Source organism: Nerophis ophidion, linkage group LG03 (genome assembly GCF_033978795.1).
Source record: "Nerophis ophidion isolate RoL-2023_Sa linkage group LG03, RoL_Noph_v1.0, whole genome shotgun sequence".
NCBI lineage: Eukaryota > Metazoa > Chordata > Actinopteri > Syngnathiformes > Syngnathidae > Nerophis > Nerophis ophidion.
In genome coordinates, this window is record NC_084613.1 from 14055781 (window position 1) to 14080780 (window position 25000).

At 40.9% G+C, this 25000-nt stretch overlaps 1 protein-coding gene across 2 annotated transcripts in view; it reads right to left on the reverse strand.

Annotated features, from left to right (window-relative positions):
• cttnbp2 (cortactin binding protein 2) overlaps positions 1–25000 on the reverse strand; it is a 120572-nt gene that overhangs the window by 16825 nt on the left and 78747 nt on the right. For both annotated transcript variants that reach the window (XM_061894315.1, XM_061894316.1), the window contains exons 3-9: positions 20528–20758; positions 12158–13532; positions 6291–6542; positions 4715–4814; positions 4466–4616; positions 2189–2356; positions 2008–2125 (exon numbers count right to left, since the gene is read on the reverse strand). In XM_061894315.1, coding sequence (XP_061750299.1) covers positions 2008–2125; positions 2189–2356; positions 4466–4616; positions 4715–4814; positions 6291–6542; positions 12158–13532; positions 20528–20758 — 2395 coding nt within the window. The remainder of the gene's footprint in view (positions 1–2007; positions 2126–2188; positions 2357–4465; positions 4617–4714; positions 4815–6290; positions 6543–12157; positions 13533–20527; positions 20759–25000) is intronic.

The following is a 25000-nucleotide window of genomic DNA, read 5'->3' on the forward strand; positions in this document are numbered from 1 at the left end:
ACAAAACATGCAATATTTTCCCCCTAAAATATTTCAAAGTGTAGTATTTAATGTGATGTAATTGGAGCTTAAATATGTCAATAAATCATAACATTGATTTGAATTAATTATTATTTTTTGAGCAATGATAGTTTAAAAAAAGTAAAAAAAAAGTCTTACCTTTTTTCCTTTTACTTTCAACTTCAGATCTGTCAATTATGTTTTATGTTTTTTTGTCACGTCCCCGTTTTGTCCAAGAAAACATATTTTTATTGCAAAAACACAATAAGTTGTTTTTTTTTTTATTTGTTTTATGTTTTATTCCCTTTTTGTTAAAGAAAATCATGTTTTTATGGCAAAATCACAAGATTTGCAATATTTTCCCAAAAACTATTTTAAAGAGGAATATTTCATGTAATGTAATTGAGACCTTAAATATTGCAAAAACTTAGAACTACACTCATTTTAATTCATTAATATGAAAAAAAATATCCACTAAAATGATTGGGGATCCAAAAATGTCCCACTCATTAGAGTATTAAAAATAAGTCACACCTTTTTTTTCCACTTTCAACTACAGCTCGATATTTCGATTAGAAGTTTTTATTTGTTCATGGTTTTTTTTGTAATATCCTTTTTGTCAAATAAAACTTTGTTTTTTGATGACAAACACAAAATATGCAATATTTTCTCCCTAAAATATTTCAAAGTGTAATATTTAATGTGAGGTAATTGAAGCTTAAATATGTCAGTAATTCATAACATTGATTTGAATTCATTATTATTTTTTGAGCAATGATAGTTTAAAAAAAGTCAAAAATAAGTCCTACCTTTTTTCCTTTTACTTTCAACTTCAGATTTGTCGATTATATATTTGTCATGTTTTTTTGTTATGTCCTCTTTTTGTTCAAGAAAACGTTGTATTTTTAAAGCAAAAACACAATTATAAGTTTTTATTTTTATGATTTGTTTTATGTTTTATTCCCTTTTTGTTAAAGAAAATCTTGTTTTTATGGCAAAATCACAAATTATGCAATATTTTCCAAAAAACAATTTTAAAAAGGAATATTGCATGTGAAGTAATTAAGGCCTTAAATATTGCAATAATTCATAACAACACTGATTTTAATGAATTATTATGAAAAAATTATTTACTAAAATGATTGGGGATCCAAAACTGTCCCACTCATAAGAGTGTTTAAAACAAGTCACACCTTTCTTTTTCACTTTCAACTTCAGCTCGATATTTCGATTAGAAGTTTTTATTATTTGTTCATGATTTTTTTTTTGTAATATCCTTTTTGTCAAAGAACACTTTGTTTTTTGATGACAAACACACAAAATATGCAATATTTTCCATCTAAAATATTTCAAAGTGTAATATTTAATGTGATGTAATTAAATATGTCAATAATTCATAACATTGATTCAATATTATAAATATAATTCACTTCACATCATTATTTTTTGAGCAATGATAGTTTAAAAAAGTTGCAAATAAGTCTTACTTTTTTTTTCCCTTTTACTTTCAACTTCAGATTTGTCAATTATATATTTGTCATGTTTTTTTTGATATGCCCCCTTTTCGCCCAAGAAAACTGCATTTTTATAGCAAAAACACAATTATATATATATTTTTGAAATATTTGTATGATTTGTTTTATATTTTATTCCCTCTTTGTTAAAGAAAATCCTGTTTTCACGGCAAAAACACAAAATATGCAATATTACCACCCAAAAATATTTGAAAGTGTAATATTTGATGCATAGTATTTAAATATGGCAATAATTCATACCAACACTGATTTTGATTCATTATTTTTTTTTGGAACAATGACAGTTTTAAAGTAAAAAACATCCTGCATGGCGGTTTTGTGTTTTTAGAGTCAACATTGCAACTTTTTATTCTTATATGTCATCTGTTTGAGGTTTTATTGCAATTTTATGTTGTAATGTGTCAAAACTATTTGCAGAAAACGTTAAAACTTTTGGACAACATTGTTGTGTTTCTTTCCCAACAACACTCACTGAGGTTTTCGATGAGATCTTTGCAGTCGTCAGTGGCGACGTCGTGAATGGTGCGGCGACATTTATCTCGCCTCTCGATGTCCAGCGCGCTGTGGCTCAAGAGCACCCCGAGACAGTCCTGCACACACAGCCCACTTCATTAGGAACACCTCGTAGGCTGGGAGGCGGCGTCCTCGGGCACCTTCAGGCCGAGAGCGGCGGCCGTGTGCGCGGCCGTCCATCCGTCGGCGTTGGCTCGGTTCAGGAGAGCGGCGGGCAGCGGGCGGGCGCCATCGGGGTGACACAGGAGCAGACGCAGCGTGTCTTGGTGGCCCGAGCGGACTGCGGCGTGCAAACACGTGCACTGGTCCTGCGGGAGTCCACGGCAGAAACATCCTTAGGTTTTCTCCACATTTACCAGCAGGCACAAATAAAGCCGAGTGGGAGCTCTCGGCGACATCGAAGCCGTGCGGCTTGACGGAGCACAAAGAATACAGGCAAGCGGCAGGGAACGCCTGTGGTTGCCATGGAAACCCGAGGAAGGATTTAAAACTAAGAATGCATTTGTACTGTAGACAACCACAATGTATCCCCCCAAACATCCTTCAAGTAAATATCTTCTATACAGGCTTTCTGCAGGCATCAGCAAATCTCAGGGGAGATATAGAGTTTATATACTATACAGTATGTATATATATATATATCTGTCTTGATTGGATTATCCAGAGAATAGTGCTCGATACCGTGGTAGAGCGCAATATGTATGTGTGTGAAAAATCAAAAGACTATTTCATCTCTACAGAACTGTTTCATGAGGGGTTCTTTCAATCCTCAGGAGATTTTAATGGAAGCATTGACATACAATGGTTTATATAGGGCACAGAGTGGGTGGGTACAGGCAGGCGTAGGGGCGTGGTGATCGGCTCATGTGTTACCTAGGAGGTGTTTCCGTCTGTGACGGCATGTTGAAATGATTTCGCAGCGCTTGTTGAGGGACAACAGATCTGGATGATATATAATAAACAGTTTCTCTTTTAAGAAACTGTTTATTATATAAACAGTAAAAACGGGTGTAAGGTGTGCTGGATGCAAGAATTTGCCATGTTATTGAATATTCAAAGACAATAATGTCGAATATTCAATAACATGGCAAATTCTTGCATCCAGCACACCTTACAACAGTGGTAATAAAAGATGCAACCTATGCTTAAAAGAGAAACTGTTTATAATATATCATCCAGATCCGTCATCCCTCAACAAGCGCAGTGAAATCATTTCAACATGCCGTCACAGACGGAAACACCTCCTAGGTAACACATGAGCCGATCACCACGCCCCTACGCCTGCCTGTACCCACCCACTCTGTGCCCTATATAAACCATTGTATGTGAATGCTTCCATTAAAATCTCCTGAGGATTGAGGGAACCCCTCATGAAACAGTTCTGTAGAGATGAAGTAGTCTTGTGATTTTTCCCACACACATATATATCTGTATATATATATATATATATATATATATATATGATCAAAAGCATACAAAAAACAAGCAAAGACACTGAAAAGGAGTTATTGTTTGTGCTATGGCGCCTTCTTTTGTAGGCGGTACAAGATCCGTTACGTCTTCGAACCGTCCATAGCGTTTCTGCTATATATTTTCAAGTATTTCTTATATATATATATATACATATGTATATATATATATATATATATATATATATATACAAATAAATAATCCGTTCACCATGTTCAATGGAAAAGTCTGATCTACAAAATTTGCAGGCAGCATGCCCCTGCCCCTTCGAGCTGTCCTGGATGAATCGAAATTATTTATTTCCAATCATTTTGAAACTTGCAAGTGTGCTTTTTCTTCTTACTCGTCGTTGCCGTGTATCTTCTTCCCCTTCGTCCCTGTTATGTTTTTGGACATTACTACTTGCTGTAGTTTTGAACCAATGCATGATGGGAATCCGGGTGTTGTTGTGTGACAGTGTATTAACGTGCCGGCTGGAATAAACACACGCTAAGAAATAGCTTCATGCCTGCCTACTTTATGGGTTAGAGATAAACCTATGGATAACGGAGACATACATAATAGTCTCCTCTTCAGGTTATAGAGGACGCTAAAGGCAGTGCCTTTAAGGCACGCCCCCAATATTGTTGTCCGGGTGGAAATAGGGAGAATGGTTGCCCCGGGAGATTTTCGGGAAGGGCACTGAAATTCGGGAGTCGCCCAGGAAAATCGGGAGAGTTGGCAAGTATGAGTGGGTGTGGCTCATACCGGTATGCTCTATAGTCTGGAAAATAATATAATGCTTTTTAGGGCCTTCATTTTTTCAAAGTGACTTTTATTCCTTTTTAAGGACTGCCTTTATCAGCAGGTTGTGGGTAAAAAAGATCAAATCATATTTGGCTGTATTGCAGAAATGTTCAATAAAAGCATTGAGAGATAACGATGTGGATGACGTCATGCAGACTTACTGCCACAGTTGTGGAGCGGTCAGCGCCAGCGTCCAGCAGCAATCGGACGCAGTCGACGCTGCCTGCCTCGCTGGCCAAGAAGAGGGCGGTCTGGCCGCCGCTCGCCTCCGCGCCCACAGCGGCTCCGGCAGCCAGCAGAGCCTCCACGCAGCTGGAAGTAAGACGCCGGGGTTAGTCCCGTACTTGGACTCACAACCTGTGTGTGTGTGTGTGTGTGTGTGTGTGTGTGCGACGCCCGTCTATGCTCACCCGCTGTGGGCGTGGGCGGCGGCAAAGTGCAAAGGTGTAAATCCGTTTTGGTCGGACACGTCAGTGGGCGAACCGGAAGACAGCAGCAGCGTCACGCAGTCTGAGCCAAAAAACAACAACAGAAGTATTCAACATGGCCGAAAACCTGCTGAAAGTCACCAGTAGGCAGGAGAAGACCTTGAGACCAGAACCCCCCAGGATTTTCTCAGAATATTCCTAAATATTCTTGTCAGATTTTTCTCACTATATTACAACTAGTGTATAGTTAGGGGTGTGTTTTGTTGCGCCCTACAAAGTGTTAAGACTGCAACTATTGTACTTATAACACAGCAGCTGTTTGATTGGAACGTCCATCTTAGTTGTAATTTTCATTATCAAATTTAAAGGTGTTGAAATTGCCAATGCTAATCAGCAGCATGTCAATGCGAAGCCAATGTATATTAGCATCAAGCTAACACATTTTTGGGAAAAGTAGAACCATATTTTACTGACGGAGCATTATTTTGAGTCAATTTCTTTGGTGGCATCTAAAATGTCAACAATACCTCAAGGTAGTTTGGCTGAGTCCGCTCTCAGTGCTGCTGGAGTGATCAGCAGGTGCCGGAGTGAGTCGGCAGCTGGGCGTGATGTCACGTGAGAACCCAGCTAGCAACACATGTCACCGTCGGGTTTTTTAAGTAGATTGGTGGCCGGACTGTATAGTGTGTTTTGTGTGTGTTTTGTTGCGCCCTACAAAGTGTTGATACTGTAACTATTGCACTTATTATGCACCCAAAAAATAATACATGGATTTTAAGTAAATTAAAAATAAATACAATTACGAAAAAATGAACGAATAATGAAATAAAATAATTTTAGAAAGTACTTATTTCGCACCAGCTGTTAGATTGAAACTTGCATCATTGTTGTAATTTTCATTAACAAATTTGGAGGTGATGAAATCTTTCCAAAGTATTTGACACAGTAAATCCCGATTTCTCCTACGTAATGACAGATCTATATACGTACATAACACATGCACGGGCATTAGCTTTGGGCGTTATTAGCGAACAATAGCAATTTGGATAGCTAGCGTTAGCTGTCATTGAATGTATATTCCAATCATAACAACAACACCAATGCAAATTGTTAGCTGCTTTTATATGTGTGCCGGCTAACATTAGCATGCTAGCCCTTTAATTAACTTCTCAGAGTAATATATTTTGCGACTTAACGTATGTTAGTTAGCATTTTAACATGCTAACATAAGCATAGTACCTCTTTTTTTTTTAGATAATTTAGTGTAATATATATTGGTATTTCACAAAGGCTAACTGTAAGCATGCTATTTTTTAGCATAGTACTGGTAGCATGCGAGGCTTTTTTGTCATATTTCTTGTTACTTGATGTTATCTGACTAGCGTGCTAACTGTTAGCATTTCGCTTTGGCTCTTCGGCATTCTGAATTTGCATTTTGTGGTTCTTAGAGAGAAATCAAGATACTGGACTGGTTTTAAAGGTGGTTTGTCAGTCTGTGGCCCTGAGGGGAGAGGGTTTGGGCAGCCCTGGCTTAGCAAGTGAACAGGTGCGCGCGTACCTGCGTGTCCGTTTTGAGCAGCAGCAAACAAGGCAGAAGTGAGGTGGTCTTGGTGGTCATGATGGAGCTGGTTGACCACGGCGGTGGCGCGTCGGGGGTCAGCGGTTGTGGTCGGGGGGGGTCGGTTAAGCAGCATTGACAATAAAGTGACGTTTCCCTGGGAAGCAGCTTGGAGGAGGAGCAGGGGGCGCCCGCCGTCCAGGGCAGCGGGCCCACCGCCGCCAAGGGGGGGGACTATGGAGGGACACCAGCCTGCAGAGAGGTAGGAGGAGGAGGAGGAGGAGCAGGTGGGGCACAGGTTAAACTAGGAGGAAGGGAGGAGAACCACGCTAGAAGTGCTGAGGAGGGCGAGGAGGAGGAGGAGGGAAGAAAAGACGCCTGAGTACAAAACAGATTTGACATACGACAGCTTCTAACAAGGGCGGCCCCTGCTGGTCCAAAGAGAGAATGCAATACATCCGTTCTTTTTTTTTTTTTTTTTACAGCAATACTAATCAATGCTAACTAGCATATGGTGTGACTAATGATAATCAGCAAAAAGAATAGGAGGTAGAAAACAAGTAAACAGCAGGAATAGCAACACATTGTAAGGTTTTGGTTGGCAGACAATGGAAGGAACATGCAAACTGTATGTGGTTTTATAAGGTCATGGTCAGGGTTTGAAGCACGGGTGTCAAACTCAAGGTCCAGGGGCCCACATCATTGTATGTGGCCTGCAAAAGCCTGGAAATAATATGTGCCAATAAAGTACAAAATCTTGTCCGACTACAGTATTTTCCCGACAATAGAGCGCACCGGTATATAAGCCCCACCCACTAAATTTTAGAAGAAAAAAAACAACATTTTCCATGCATTAGCCGCACCGGACTATAAGAAGAACGTTTGTTTACATGCCAATTGTTTCCAAACAGTGTGTGTAACACGGCAGTAAAACGGCTGATCAAACAAAACAGAAGTCATCATCACGGACCCACTAACTGCGCAAGCTAGCTCTCCAATCAGCTAAACAGACTCAATAACTCCACGGTGACATTTTGGCAAATTTACTGAGGAATTTGTGAAACAATACAAAAAGGATACCATTGCAAGTTAATAATACTAATACAGACACTCGTAAACATGTTAGCATATTACCCAATGCCAACAAAGCTAGCTCGATTATATTACAATAAAACGTACAAATATACACGAAAATACTCCTAAGGACATCACACGTGGGACGTTTTAGTAAGTAAGAATGGTTTTATTTATATTGTAAAACTTACAAACATTGTTTGGAGTGATGAATGAAGGATCCTTCTGAGCCAAAACGCTTTGGATGGCTCGAAGACGTAACGGATCTTGTACTTTAGTATGAAAGCTCATATCTATATGTATGTATATATGTATATATATATATATATATATATATATATATATATATATATATATATATATATATATATATATATATATATATATGTGTGTGTGTGTGTGTAAATATTAACTTTTATTTGAATTTGCTGAAAAAATTGCTGACGCCTGTCTAAACAGAAGGGTAGCCCCTCCTACAAAAGATGGCGCTATAGCACAAACAATAACACCTTTTCACTGTCTTTGCTCACTTTTTTTCTTTTAAACTATTTGCATGATGTCCGTCAGCAAAGAATAATCCATAAAATAGATGCACTGTTTTATGAGCAATGTTCAAAGCGTAGGAAAAAAATAGTGGCTTATAGTTCGGAATTAACGGTAAATGTATTTGTTCTTTCTATTTTCGCAGAAAAAAAATGCATGTATTTTAAACTTTAATAATATATAATATTGCAACACAAACTAAACCAACATTTTTTGGGGGGGAATAAAAATGAATACTTAAATATTTGCTTGAAGTATGATCGCCTTCCGCCCGATTGTAGCTGAGATAGGCGCCAGCGCCCCCCGCGACCCCGTAAGGGACAAGCGGTAGAAAATGGATGGATGGATGATTTCATAAAGAAGTCTTGCATGAAATTCTATTTTGCAAAAATGACAATAGATGATGCGGTAAAACTGAGCTGCTTGTTTTTTTCCGGAAAAAAGCTTTTTCCAATTCACAGTAATATGCTGTAAAAACCACCATAATATTTATGGTAAAATGTTGTCAACTCTACTCTACTTTTACTGCAAACTCTTCAGATTTGTATTTTACAATGTACGTGGAAAATCTGTAATACTTAAATACATAGGCAATAATATCTTACATGAATATTCATGTATATTCACTATTTCATGCTGCCATAACTGATGTGGTCCTCAGTGAAAACCGGTTTGACACCCGTACAGTGTAAAGTGTTGTCAATTTACACAATCCTGTGTTCACAATGAGTTCACCTCAACAACACACAGGCTAAAGAAGGACAGGAAGTGAGGAGATGAAGGCAGGAAGTTAAGAGATGATGAAAGCAGGGAGAAGATGAAGGAAGAAAGTTAAGAGGAGATGAAGGCAGGAAGTTAAGGGATGAAGGCAAAAAAGAGATGAAGGAAGGAAGTTAAGAGGAGATGAAGGCAGGAAAGAGATGAAGGAAGGAAGTTAAGAGGAGATGAAGGCAGGAAAGAGATGAAGGAAGGAAGTTAAGACGAGATGAAGGCAGGAAAGAGATGAAGGAAGGAAGTTAAGAGGAGATGAAGGCAGGAAAGAGATGAAGGAAAGAAGTTAAAAGGAGATGAAGGCAGGGATTTACGGGATGAAGGCAGAGAGTTAAGAGGAGATTAGGTAGGAAATTAAGATTAGAGGAAGGCAGGAATTTAAGAGGAGATGAAGGAAGGAAGTTAAAAGAAGACGAGGACGAAAAGTTAAGAGGAGATGAAGGCGGGAAGTTAAGAGAAGATGAGGCAGGAAGTTAAGAGGAGATGAAGGTAGGAAGTTAAGAGATGAAGGCAGGAAGTTAAGAGGAGATGAAGGTAGGAAGTTAAGAGAAGATGAGGCAGGAAGTTAAGAGGAGATGAAGGCATTAATTTAAGCGATGAAGGCAGAAAGTTAAGAGGAGATGAAGGTAGGAAGTTAAGAGATGAAGGCAGGAAGTTAAAAGGAGATGAAGGTAGGAAGTTAAGAGATGAAGGCAGGAAAATGAGAGGAGATGAAGGCAGGAAGTTAAGAGGAGATAAAGGCAGGAAGTTAAGAGGAAATGAAGGCAAGAATTTAAGAGGAGATGAAAGCAGGAAGTTAAGAGGAGATGAAGGCAGGAAGTTAGGAGATGAAGGCAGGAATTTAAAAGGAGATGAAGGCAGGAAGTTAAGAGAAGATGAGGCAGGAAGTTAAGAGGAGATGAAGGTAGGAAGTTAAGAGATGAAGGCAGGAAGTTAAGAGGAGATGAAGGTAGGAAGTTAAGAGAAGATGAGGCAGGAAGTTAAGAGGAAATGAAGGCATTAATTTAAGCGATGAAGGCAGAAAGTTAAGAGGAGATGAAGGTAGGAAGTTAAGAGATGAAGGCAGGAAGTTAAGAGGAGATGAAGGTAGGAAGTTAAGAGATGAAGGCAGGAAGTTAAGAGGAGATGAAGGTAGGAAGTTAAGAGATGAAGGCAGGAAGTTAAGAGGAGATGAAGGTAGGAAGTTAAATGAAGATGAGGCAGGAGGTTAAGAGGAGATGAAGGCAGGAAGTTAAGAGATGAAGGCAGGAAAATGAGAGGAGATAAAGGCAGGAAGTTAAGAGGAAATGAAGGCAAGAATTTAAGAGGAGATGAAAGCAGGAAGTTAAGAGGAGATGAAGGCAGGAAGTTAGGAGATGAAGGCAGGAATTTAAAAGGAGATGAAGGCAGGAACTTAAGAGGAGATGAAGGCAGGAAGTTAAGATGAGATAAAGGCAGGAAGTTAAGATAAGATGAAGGCAGGGAGTTAAGAGGAGATGAAGGCAGGGTGTTAAGATGAGATGAAGGCAGGAAGTTAAGATGAGATAAAGGCAGGAAGTTAAGAGGAGATGAAGGCAGGAAGTTGGGAGGAGGATGGGAAGTCAGGAAGGCACAAAAGGAGGCCAGAGCAGCCTCTGGCATCAGCTTCAGAGAGGAGAGGAACAGGAAGATCTTCAAGGTCTCTTAAGTAGCTTCATCTCCTGATCTCGTCTACTTACTGCACTGACTGACTTGTGGCAAAGACAACAGCGCCCCCAGAGGATGGAGGCGGAGAAATAAGAAACAAAGCTGCTAGGCTAAATTACCTACCGGACTAGGCTAAGCTATTCCCTACCAGCGAGGCTACTTCCTGCTATGCTCGGGTATTACCTACTAGGCTAGGCTATTTCTTATTAGGCTAGGCTAGGTTAAGGCCAGGCTATTCCTTAATAGGCAAGGTTATTACCTACTAGGCTAGTCTATTTCTTATTAGGCTAGGCCATTACCTACTTGGTTAGGCTATTTCCTGTTATGCGAGGTTAGGCTTTTTCCTGCTACGCTAAGATAATTTCCTGCTAGGCTAGGCTATTTCCTGCTACGCTAGGCTATTATCTATTAGGCTAGGCTATTTCTTATTATACTAGGCTCAGCTAGACCTAATTGATAGACTATTTTTTGTTATGCGAGGTTAGGCTATTTCCTTCTACGCTCGGATATTTTTTTACTAGGCTAGGCTAGGCAATTATCTGCTAAGCTAGGCTATTCCTTAATAGGCTAGGCTAAGGCTAGGCTTGTACATAATAGGCTAGGCTATTCCCAAGTAGGAAAGGTTATTTCCTGCTAAACTAGGTTTTTCCGTACTAAGCTAGGCTATTACCTACTTGGTTAGGCTATTTCCTGCTTCTTAGGCTATTTCCTAATAGGCTAGGCTAAGGCTAGACTACTACCTACTAGACTCTGCTATTTCCTGCTATGCTGGTCTATTTCTTACGAGGCTAGGCTATTTCTTAATAGGCTAGACTGAGGCTAGGCTCGTACCTACTAGGCTAGGCTATTCCCTAGTTATTAGCTACTTGGTTAGTCTATTTCCTGCCACTTAGGCTGTTTTCTACTAGGCTAGACTAAGGCTAGGCTTGTACCTTGACTAGGCTATTTCCTGCTACGCTAGGCTATTTTCTAAGAGGTTCGGCTAGGCTATTACCTACTAGGCGAGCTATTTTTTTTATTAGACTAGGCTAGGCTAAGTCTAGGCTATTACCTACTGGGTTAGACTATTTCTTGTTAAGCTCGGCTAGGCTAATTCCTGCTATGCTAAACTAATTCCTGATAGGTTAGGCTATTTCCTGCTCCGCTAGGCTATTTTTTTTTACTAGGCTAAGCTATTACCTACTAGGCTAGGCTATTTTTAATAGGCTAAGCTAAGGCTAGGCCTGTACCTAATAGGCTAGCCAATGCCCAAGTAGGAAAGGTTATTTCCTGGTAAACTAGGTTATTGCTTACTCGGCTAGGGTATTACCTACTCTGTTAGGCTATTTCCTGCTACCTAGGCTATTTCCTACTAGGCTAAGATAAGGCTAAGCTTGTACCTACTAGGCTGGGCTATTTCCTACTAGGCTAAGCTAAGGCTAAGCTTGTACCTACTAGGCTGGGCTATTTTCTGCTAAGCTGGGCTATTTTCTGCTACGCTGGTCTATTTCCTACGAGGCAAGGCTAGGCTATTCCTTAGTAGGCTAGGCTGAGGCTAGGCTTGTACCTACTAGGCTAGGTTATTCGCTAGTTATTAGCTACTTGGTTAGTCTATTTTCTGCCACTTAGACTATTTCCTACTAGGCTAGACTAAGGTTAGGCTGGAACCTAATAGGCTAGGCTATTTCCTGCTACGCTATTCTATTTCCTACTAGGCTAGGATATTCTCTTCCAGGCTAGGCTATTTCCTACTAGGCTAGGCTAAGGCTAGGCTCGGTGCCACAAAGTGATAGCTGGAAGAGAGGCAGTGGTGAGAATTGGAAGATCCCCTTTACCTGATGCTGTTGCCAGGGGGCTGCTTGTGGAGGTACGGGGGCTACAGGTGGATGGAGCACTAATGGAGAGGGAGATGGGAGGGGGGATAATGGAGGAGGGGCTACTAACAGCAGTGGCAGGGTTGATGACAGGGACACATTCTGATGACGCCGGTTGCCCAGGCCCCGGGGGGTTAGAGAGCGGGCATACACCCACCTGAGAGGCGGTCAGGGCTGGTACCAGGTCCAGGGCAGGTTTGGGCGGAAGCTGGGGTGTGGCTGGTTTTAGCCCCACCCCATGGGAGCGGCTGCTGTCCCCCAGCCCCTTAATGGACGGATGAGGAGGAGACGGGGTCTGGGAGAGCCCTGGTTTTTTGGGAGGGATTGGGGGAGGATTGCCCCTGTCAATCCTGGCCACTGTAGGTGACTTAAGGCCAATGGGATGGCTTAGGCGGCTGGGGAAGGGTCCGCCCTCTGAGGCAGAGTGAGACAGGCCGGGCCTTAGCGGCCCACCCCCGCCCGCAGGGGGGCTGGTGAAGCGTGACAGGACCTGGGTGACTGTGTGGCGCGCTTGTTGCTTGGCAGCAAAGTTGTCACGGTTGGTCGGGGAGAGGTCGCGGGCCGGAGGACTCTGGGAGGCCGTGCCGTTTTGGTCCTGTTCCTGGAACTTGTAGCGAGCCGCTTGGACTCGCGGGCTGACCCCACTGGGTACGCCGTGGGGGCCGGCCTGGGCCTCCGAGCCGTTCTCGGTCTGTGCCAGTCCTCCCGAGCTACTGTGGACGACACCCCTGCCGGATGTCTTTGGCAGGCTGAGGCCTGCGTATGGGCCCGGGGCCGGTTTGACGGGTATGGTGAGAGGAGTCTTCTTGGGAGCCTCCACTTCAGCGAGGGGCTGGTCCGTTTGGCAGGAAGCCGTTCGACAGCAGACAGGTTCAGTGGCCACGCACACGGAAGCTGTGGGTGTAGGCGGCGTGGAGGCACCGGGGGGAGCTTGGCCCCCCTTTGCGTCTCTCTGTTCAGTCCTGAGCTGATCCACCTGCTGCCGTAGATTCTGACTCTCGGCCTCCTCGCGACCCAGCCTGGCCCGCAGCTGCTCCCGCTCCGTGTCCAGCTCAGACAGCTGCTTCTCCATCTTAGCCTCCATCTGTTGGCCGCGCTGGCGTTCGGCGCTCAGCTCTTCCTCCAGGCGGCCGGACGAGCGGCTCTCCTCGTCCAGTCGGGCCTGGAGCTCGTCGAAGCGCTGCGACTCCTCCACCACGCGCGTGGCCAGCTGCTTGCACTCGCGCACCAGCATCATGACTATGTGCTTGTTCTTCTCGCGCTCGTCCTTCAGCTGCGCCGTCAGCTTGCGGTGCTCCTGCTCTAGGCTCTGCAGCTGCAGCTTCTCCATCTCCAGCTGCCAGGATACAAACATAGTCTTAGTCCACTTCTGAGGCTACACCAGGGGTGACCAAAGTGTGGCCGTGGGCCATTTGCCGCCCGCAGCTGTATTTTTATTAGCCTGCGACACATTCTACGAATACCATTGAAAAAAACAACATGAAAAGTGTAATAAAAGATCAAATGTAACCATAAAAAGTTGCAATGTTGACTCTAATAACGCAAATATAAATATACATATATATATATATATATATATATATATATATATATTACGAAGGTCCTGCAGTCCTGGGTTCAAATCCAGGCTTGGGATCTTTCTGTGTGGAGTTTGCATGTTCTCCCCGTGAATGCGTGGGTTCCCTCCGGGTACTCCGGCTTCCTCCCACTTCCAAAGACATGTACCTGGGGATAGGTTGATTGGCAACACTAAATTGGCCCTAGTGTGTGAATGTTGTCTGTCTATCTGTGTTGGCCCTGCGATGAGGTGGCGACTTGTCCAGGGTGTACCCCGCCTTCCGCCCGATTGTAGCTGAGATAGGCGCCAGCGACCCCGAAAGGGAATAAGCGGTAGAAAATGGATGGATGGATGGATATATATATATATATATGAACTAGGATTGTATTCCCAGTTTTGATCGGGGACGTCTGATCCCTTATATCATATGAGAATATTCTATTACTGTTAAGAAAAGTATGAATAATAAAACATGTGGCCTTTATCATAGCTACACGTATGACAAAAAACACATGAAAATTGCACTGAGTGGAGCGGATCACTACTCCAAGATGGCGGTCCCGTGTCTCGTCAGCGCAGTAGTGGTTAATGCTGTGTCTACTTATAAGATGTCTTTGCTAGAGATGGACAGAACTTTGTTTAACAAGCATGGTTGTGAAACGGTGAGCGTGAAGGACAGTGCTGAGGAAGAAGAAGTGGAAGAGTTGGAGCGTAGCACTGCTAGTCCATGATGGCGATCAAAAGACGATAAAATCTGAACATTTATCCTTGAAAATAAGGAGGAGCTGCTTAAAGGAGATCCCGTAGAAGGTCAATTCTGTAGGTTATTATGACACACAACTACTGTACTTGTTTGTACTACATTATATTGTGTTGTGTTTGTAAAACATTTATCATCCCAAAGTTACTCTTTGTTTTGTAAAGCATGTTAAAATTGTGATGTTCTCTCTTTTCAACAGCCATAGTAGTTTAAGGTAGGAGCCGCGTCACATGACCAATTATTGTGTGTGGCACCAGCAGCCATGTTTGGACAGCACCTCTCACAGAAGATACATGTGAAAGAGTGCCGCCGTGTGGACGGATGACATCACTGCATACGCTACATTTATTAGTCAGAGTGCCTCCACGTGGACGGATGACATCACTGTCGTTCTGTTGCAAGTTGTGTGACAAGTGGACAGCCACACGTTTGTTTCAGTGATGCTGGAAAAGAGCTGACTTGATCTACGCTGACTCGGTGTGCTATAGTTGGAAGGTGATGACTACTGTTAGCTGGGCAGTCGTTGGACTAAAGGGCTGAGAGGCTTAAGGGGGTCTCCATCACTCCAACTAGAAAGAACCCTCATGTTCCAAAAGCATCACACAGGGGCTGCTGTTCCTCGTAAGGAGCTGGCACAGCTATCTGCTAATTGGGAGGAGATGAGGTGTGTAGCCCACCACACAATTGCAAAGAACCACACTTTAAACACACAAAGGCCCACACTTTATACACGTAAAGCATCGCACTTTATACGTGAAAAGCACCACACTTTATACGCGAAAAGGACCACACTCCATACGCGAAAAGGACCACACTTTATACGCGAAAAGGACCACACTTGATACGCGAAAAGGACCACACTTGATACGCGAAAAGGACCACACTTAATACATGAAAAGGACCACACTTTATACGCGAAAAGGACCACACTCTATACGCCAAAAGGACCACACTCTATACGCTAAAAGGACCACACTTTAAACGCGAAAAGGACCACACTTTATACGCGAAAAGGACCACACTTGATACGCGAAAAGGACCACACTTGATACGCGAAAAGGACCACACTTGATACGCGAAAAGGACCACACTTTATACACGAAAAGGACCACACTTTATACACGAAAAGGACCACACTTCATACACTTTATATAAAAGGACCACACTTTATACACGAAAAGGGCCACACTTTATTCGCGAAAAGCACCACACTTTATACGCGAAAAGGACCACACTTTAAACGTGAAAAGGACCACACTTTATACGCGAAAAGGACCACACTCTATACGCGAAAAGGACCACACTTTAAACGCGAAAAGGACCACACTTTAAACGCGAAAAGGACCACACTTTATACGCGAAAAGGACCACACTTTATACGCGAAAAGGACCACACTTGATACGCGAAAAGGACCACACTTGATACGCGAAAAGGACCACACTTTATACACTTTATATAAAAGGACCACACTTTATACACGAAAAGGGCCACACTTTATTCGCGAAAAGCACCACACTTTATTCGCGAAAAGGACCAAACTTTATACACACAAAGGACCACACGTTATACACGAAAAGGACCACACTTTATACACACAAAGGACCACAGTTTATACACACAAAGGACCACAGTTTATACACACAAAGGACCACAGTTTATACACACAAAGGACCACAGTTTATACACAAAAAGGACCACAGTTTATACACAAAAAGGACCACAGTTTATACACACAAAGGACCACACTTTGTACACACAAAGGACCACAGTTTATACACACAAAGGACCACACTTTGTACACACAAAGGACCACGCTTTATACGCGAAAAGGACCACGCTTTATACGTGAAAAGGACCACACTTTATATGCGAAAAGGACCACACTTTATACGCGAAAAGGACCACACTTTATAAGCGAAAAGAACCACACTTTATACGCGAAAAGGACCACACTTTATACGCGAAAAGGACCACACTTTATACGCGAAAAGGACCACACTTTATACGCGAAAAGGCCCACACTTTATAAGCGAAAAGAACCACACTTTATAAGCGAAAAGAACCACACTTTATACGTGAAAAGGACCAGATTTTATACGCGAAAAGGACCACACTTTATTCGTGAAAAGGACCACACTTTATACATGAAAAGCACCACACTTTATACACGAAAAGGACCACACTTTATACACGAAAAGGACCACACTTTATACACGAAAAGGACCACACTTTATACACGAAAAGGACCACACTTTATACACGAAAAGGACCACACTTTATACACGAAAAGGACCACACTTTATACACGAAAAGGACCACACTTTATACACGAAAAGGACCACACTTTATACACGAAAAGGACCACACTTTATACACGAAAAGGACCACACTTTATACACGAAAAGGACCACACTTCATACACAAAAAACACCGCACTTCATACACAAAAAGCACCGCACTTTATACACACAAACCTCGGTGACATTAACAACGTGCTGAACTGCTGCTGTAAATAGGGTCCCAGCATCAATAAATAGGTCCCGAGCTGCAATAAATAGGGACCAAACATCAATAAATAGGGCCTGAGCGTCAATAAATAGGGCCCGAGCATCAATAAATAGGGCCCGGGCAGCATAAAATAGGGCCGAAGTTGCAATGAATAAGGCCAAGGCAGCGAAAAATAGGGCCCGAGCATCAATAAATAGAGAGCCCAAGCTACAATAAATAGAGCCCGAGCAGCAATAAATACAGTCATAGCATCAATAAATGAGGCTCGAGCAGCAGAAAATAGGGCCCGAGTATCAATAAATAAGGCCCGGGCAGCAAAGAATAGGGCCCAAGCAGCAAAAAATAGGGCCCGAGCAGCAAAAAATAAGGCCTGAGCTACAACAAATAGGGCCCAAGTATCATTAAATAGGGCTCGAGCAGCAAATAACAGGGCACAGGCATCAATAAATAGAGCCCGAGCTACAATAAATAGGGCCCGGACAGCAACAATATAATATTTGTGTCTTTCTGGCCATCTCTGGGTCTAACTTGGAGGTCAAAGTTGACCAATTTGTGGGTTTGTGTCCACAACCGTCTACTATCCAGGTGAGAGGCATGATTTATAATCTAGAATTAACTTTCACCAACTCAGAGCCCATGCAGCAGCTCAATATGTCTATATAACAGCATAAGCTAGTTGGCTCTCTGTGATCACAGTGCTGCTAAAAGTAGTTCATCTGTGTTAGCACTCATAATAACAATAATACTAGTACTTGTTATTTTAATGTAAATTTATTTTATAGTAATTTAAGGATGGAATAGTGTACTTCTATTATCTGCATTATTAGCCACCTCAAACTTGCCATATTTTACGAGTTAGAATGATTAAAAAATGAAAAACATACACGTTGTCGTCTAACATAAAGATTGTAAATGACTGGCAAAGAGGCATTCGGAGCAGAGGGATTGGACTGTGGTTTAAGTGGGGGGGGGGGGGGGGGGGGGGCATGACTGATTCATGGGGTCTTCAGTCAGCTTGTAAGCCCACCCTGACAAGGTTCTACACCAACTCTCAGCTGGCTAAAGCCCTCCTGGATAATTCAGCAGCAGCAGAAGGATGACGAGAGTGGAAAGGGACGGAGGGTTAAAGATAGCGGCTGCAACGCTCTCTACCCGGCAACCCAGAGAGCCTCCGAGGGCGTGTGCTTCCATCGCTCCTTTTTACGCCTCACCAGGTGCATGCGAGCAGCTGTGACCGCTCTCAGGTGACCACCGCTTGTGTCGCAAAGGGCACCCAAAAACACCTTTTTAAAGCAAACCTTTGGTTTCAATCCTGCCTGAGGCATTACCGTGCCAGGACCCGGATGATTTATTGTTTCCATGCCAACTGACCGCCCACGCACTAAAGCCCTTGTTGTCCAAGGACTTTTCTTCTTGGATAGGACTATTCGATGACATCATGAAGAGGGCCGCAGTTTCAAGAGGCCAAGGGCTCAGGGGTCAGACATCAAAATGTGAATGTTGTGCCTCGGCAGGTTGTGTTCCTTTGAGACTGCGTTTAGTTCAGTGCCAAAGTACACTACACACTGCACTTTCAATAAATTCATTACTCTGCCCTCGCTACGTGTCCAGCGTGTGCAGCAGGACAGATAGTTAGCTGCATGAAGAAACAGAAGCTCCAGAAGTTTTGTTGAGGATTGAAGTTATTTCTTTTGAATTAGTTTCCTTCCTCAGTTTTGAATACTGAACTAATGATGCTTTTTACTGCAATATTTATTAGTTTCATTGTTTTATTATCACCATATTAACTTGAATACTGAACTAATACTGCTTTTACTGCAATATTTATTAGTTTAATTATTCTATTATCACCATATTAACTTGAATACTGAACTAATACTGCTTTTTACTGCAATATTTACTAGTTTTATTATCACCATATTAAAGTTAAGTTAAAGTATCAATGATTGTCCCACACACACTAGGTGTGGTGAAAATAATCTCTGCATTTGACACCCTTTTTCACTCCCTGAAAGTTCTATTTTGGTTTCATCTGACCACATGACACTCTTCCAATCCTCTGCTGTATCATCCATGTATCCATTTTGGTATAAACTCAACTCGTCGTGTTTGGAGAAAGAAGAATACTGAGTTGCATCCCAAGAACACCATACCTACTGTGAAGCATGGAGGTGGAAACATCATGCTTTGGGGCTGTTTTTCTGTTGAGGGTACAGGACGATTGATCCCTGTTAAGGAAAGAATGAATGGGGCCACGTATCGTGAGATTTTGAGCCAAAACCTCCTTCCATCAGTGAGAGCTTTGAATGGTTGACCAAATACATATTTTCCACCGTCATTTACAAATAAATTCTTTAAAATTCCTACAATGTGAATTCCTGGATTTTTCTTTCACATTCTGTCTTTCACAGTTGAGGTGTACCTATGATGAAAATTACAGACCTCTGTCATCATTTTAAGTGGGAGAACTTGCACAATCGTTGGCTGACTAAATACTTTTTTGCCCCCACTGTATATATATATATATATACATACACACACTGTCTATTTAAGTACATATACATATATACATACTGTATATACACTGTATACATACACACATATATACATACGCACATATATATATACATATATATATATATATACACACACATATGTATATAGATATATATACATACACATATATATGTATTTACAAAAATGTGTATATATATATATATATATATATATATATATATATATATATATATACACACACAAATACAGTACATACATATAGGTGTATATAGATGTGTGTATGCATATATATACACATAAATATATGTATATACATACATACATACATTCATATACTTACATATATATACATTCATATACATATATACACACATATATATATATATATATATATATATATATACATATATATATACACATATATACATTTATACATATGTATGTGTGTGTGTGTTTATATCTAAATAAAAATTTGTGCCAAAAATTTTCTTTCAAAATACTGCTTAAAAAATAATGTAGTTTACCAAAAAATCATTGAAGTGGCATGTGCCCACACCTACAATACTTATTGTCACTACTATCCATGCAGTTTATGATAAACATAAATATTTAGACATCGGTTTCATTTGGCTTTGCTGCATGGCTTCTAAAAACGTGTCTGAATGCAAACAGATGTAGTATGTACCACAGTACGCACACAGAGTACACACATGTATATTTAACTTCCTCCTAACACGTGTGGTTGCCACTAAACCTCCCAACTGGTTTCATCTCCAGTCGCTTCAGGCACGGGACACGCTGATTTTTTTTGTCTTTGACTCGCTTTTTGATGTAACACTTTTCTCCTCGCACCCCCACCATCACAGGGGGGAGGGCCATACAAACAGGCACGCACTTAGTCAAGTGATGGAAATAGAAAGGAGACACCAATCATGTAGTCGTTCACGTTGCGTAACATCCAACGTCGGGGAAGGGGAGGGCTCTTACCCTCTTCTGGCGGCTCTCGGCGGCGGCGAGTTGGGCCGACATGCGCTCCTGCATCTTCCTGCAGTGCGCCATGACGGCCTCCAGGACGGACATGGGACTGGAGCCCAGGGCCCGCCGCTCCTTGTCGCCTCGCGGGACGCCGCTGTCAAAGTCCCGCTGGAGCGCCAGGAAAGGGTCGGTCAGGCTGTAGTGGCTGTAGCGCTCCTGCAGGAACACCTCTTTCCTCTGGGCCTGGGGACAACATACGACACGTGACTTGACTGTTACGCACTCGTCTTCGCATCATTCCATAGTCGGAATTATTGATATTTTTATTACCAGCAGGAGAAACGCATATTCAATGTAAATATATATATATGTATAAAATGGTATATTTATTAAATTTGATTTCTAAATCAAAGACCACCGAACAAGTTTGTAAGCAAAAGTCTTCACAAGCTGCTCTGCTTTCTGCCTCTGTCTCAGCAGCAAGCATTGTACCATCCAAACAACCATCTGATTGGTTACATACAAAGCCAATCAGCAGTGCGTATTTAGAGCGACATAACAGCCAATCAGCAGTGCGTATTCAGAACGCATGTAATCAATGCTTCAGAGTCGAGCAGATATTCGTTTAGCAGGGGAGCAGCGGACATCGTACTCTCCCCAAATTATAAAAAACACCTCCCAGTCACACTTACTACAAACATCACTATGAGCCCGTTGACCTTCTAGAAACTTAAACTGCAGCTCAGCTTGCTCGCAGTTCTGGCTTGAGGTGAAGGCTAATTAGCTTTTAGCGTAACGTTAGCTCATTTTGCTGTGTGTGTATGTGTGCGTGTGTGTTAGGGGCAGCAAAGCCCTGTCTGTCTGTTATTTCATTGAACTCCGTGGTGTTCAGGGATGAATAGTCTCTCCTATTGCTATTGTACTATTTTTTCAGCTATAGTTACATTAATCATTTGTAATGTAGCAGCCTAGTTTTGAATGGCAGGGTCCCTGCTATCACATGTTGATACAAATATAACATTTACATAATAAAAGTCAACTACAGGCTTCCCAAATGCTGTAATAAATTAAGCATGATGAGTTGACTTGAAATGTTGCACTTTTTATATGTAGAAGAAAGTTTTTTTCATTTGATTTAATCAAAGCAACAACTTGAGGCAGTTTAATGTGGATTAACGTGGGCAGAATTATTATAGTGTTCCCAATGTTAAAAGGATAAAGCAATTGTTTACAAATTTGGTACATAAATAACCAAAAAATGTATATTTTGTTGTTTTCTTACTGTACCGAAAATGAACCGAACCGTGACCTCTAAACAGAGGTACGTACCGAACCGAAATTTTTGTGTACCGTTACAACCCTAATGTATATATATATATACATATATACATATATATGTATATATATATATATATATACATATATATATGTATACATACATATACATATATATATACATATATATATATATATACATACACATATACATATACATATATACATATACATACATATATACATATGTATATATACATATATACATATATACATATGTATATATACATATATACATATATATACATATATACATATATATACATATATACATATATACATATATATACATATATACATATATACATATATATACATATATACATATATACATATATATACATATATACATATATATACATATATACATATATACATATATATACATATATACATATATACATATATATACATATATACATATATATACATATATACATATACATATATATATATATATATATATATATATATATATATATATATATATATATATATATATATATATATATATATATATATATATTTGTAATGTAACTTCAACCTTCAATACATTCCACCACCTTGGAAATTCAAACTACTCTTTTTCCAAGTTCAAAAAATTCCAGGTTTTTTCAGATTCCTTGCTTTTCCAAACCCCTATTTCCACCATTTTTTTTTTTTTGTAGAGACTACTCAGCCCACATTTTTACACCCACTTCAACCGTTCCACCGTCAAAACATTAGGACAAAAAAACAAAGTTGTTTTTTGAACTGGAAAAATTCCCCAGTTTTCTCCAAATTCTAGGAATTCCGTAATACCATCTCGCAATTGAACATGTTACTACGTCAACATTTCTCCACCAGTTTTGAAAAATTCCAACACCAACCATTTCAACTCATTCAGACCATTCAAGTTTTTTTATTACCATTTTCCCAAAAATTCCTGCTTTTCCCGAAATTCCCAAATTTTGGGGAAATTCCCATTGAAATCAATGGGACATTCTTCAAAGTTCCACAACTCCCACATTTTTCCATCTGATTCAAACTGTTCCAACTTCTAAATATTCAGCCTGTTTGGGAATTGTGTGCTCTACTTCAACAATTCTAGAAAAAAAATTCCAGGATTTTCCAGAATTTCTAGTTTTCCAGAGCCCTATTTCCACCCTTTTTCTCTTGCAACTACTCCTCCCACATTTTTCAACTCACTTCAAGCGTTTCACCGTCAAAACATTCCTCTTAATCAGAACTGGAAAATTTTTCCCCAAATTCCAGGAATTTCGTAATACCATTTCTCAATTCAACAGGTTAGTATGTCAACATTTCTCGACCGATTTGAACAATTTCAACACCAACCATTTCAACTCATTCAGACCATTCAAAATGTGATTTTTTTTACCATTTTCAAAAAAATTCCCGTTTTTCTCGAAATCCCCAAATTTTGGGGGAATTCCCATTTAAATCAATGGGAAGTTCTTCAAAGTTCCACAACTCCCACATTTTTCCATCTGATTCAAACGGTTCCAACTTCAAAATATTCAGCCTGCTTGGAAATTGTGTGCTGTACTTCAACAATTAAAAAAAAAATCCAGGATTTCAGTTCAACTTCAGCATTGGAGCGTTCACACGCAATTCCTTCAGGAATTGCCTCATCTAGTGTGTGAAATGTTATTATTTATGGAGTATACTATATTAACTGAGAACAGGAAGTGAAAAAAAAGTCTTAGCCGTTGTTATGTAAAGGAAAAGGGGTAGGATTAAATAAGCTCTGCTTTTTCCTACTCCTTTTAGAGCAAGTTGCAAAGAGAAAGTGGAACGTGTGAGTGTAGTAATGTTAGAAATAAACCTATACCACAACCTTGGTGATACGTCCTGACCTGCTTTTATCGCCCCAGCCCTACTCCTGACACATGCACGGTTCAAAGTGCTAATTAGCGGACCAGGACCGGCACTCCGACCCAACAGCACACGGGCCTCCTCTCAGGAGTCACTCAGCCCCTGACACAACCAGCTGCAGCTCCTCTCACGGTCGTCGTCCGCAGGAACGTACACACGTTCCAACAGCAGAAACGTACACACGTTCCAACAGCAGAAACCCGCAAAAAACATGCGAGGACGGGTGTGGCCCACCCGTGTTTCTTAGCACAGCTGCAGAAACACATTTCAAAGAAAGACAGAAAAGTGCGTGCATGACTGGTTTTTCCCTTAATGTTTATCACAAGGTGTCCAAACTACGGCCCCCTGCGTCTTAAATTAAGAGTTCAAAGAGCAATCTGGCTATTAGAATGTTTTCATATATAATTTTAATATCAGGCGTCAAGTCCTGGCCTTCCTGTGGGCAACATGAGTAACTCAGTTCGAAGTGTGCTTTCTTGAAATGTACCTATATGACCCAATCCAAACAACCTTCCCGAGTCATGACGCAGAAAGAAACAACCAAACAGCAAAATGAACAAACATGGTGACACATTACACAACCTGCTCACTAAACTTTAAGGATGTTGTTGAAAAACACCAACAACAACAACAACAACAAAACATCCGATCAGCAAAAAACTTCAAAATCCTAAATCCATTGCAGGGCATGATGGAAAAAATTAAAAACTCTCCACACACGTATCCATGTTTGACTTCTAGCTGCTTGATATTTCTGATTGATTACAGAACGTTGAGGAGGTCGTCACAGAGGGAGTCCAACTTTCACATACTCAGTTATTTTAACCATTAATGGGACAACCGGTAAAAAATGGATGGGATGGATTCCTCCATTATTGATATGTATATTTATATATACATACAGTATATTTGTTAGGTCAGGAAAAACACGGATGCTATTTCATCCCTACAAGCCTGTTTTGCAAGTTTCCCTGCTCTTCGGAGGCTTTTTCCCAGATTTTTCAAATTCCTTGAAGAGCAGGGGAATATATATAATATATTCCATCCCTACAAGCCTGTTTCGCAGGTTTCCCTGCTGTTTAGGGGATTTGAAAAATCCGAAAAATCCCCTGAAGAGCAGGGTAACCTGCGGAACAGGCTTGTAGGGATGAAATAGCCTCCGTGTTTTTTTTCCCAACCAAAAAAACATTACGCTCTACCCCTGTATTGAACACTTTCTAACGGATAAACCACAATACCTTGGCTGTATATACATACATATATATATGGATTTTG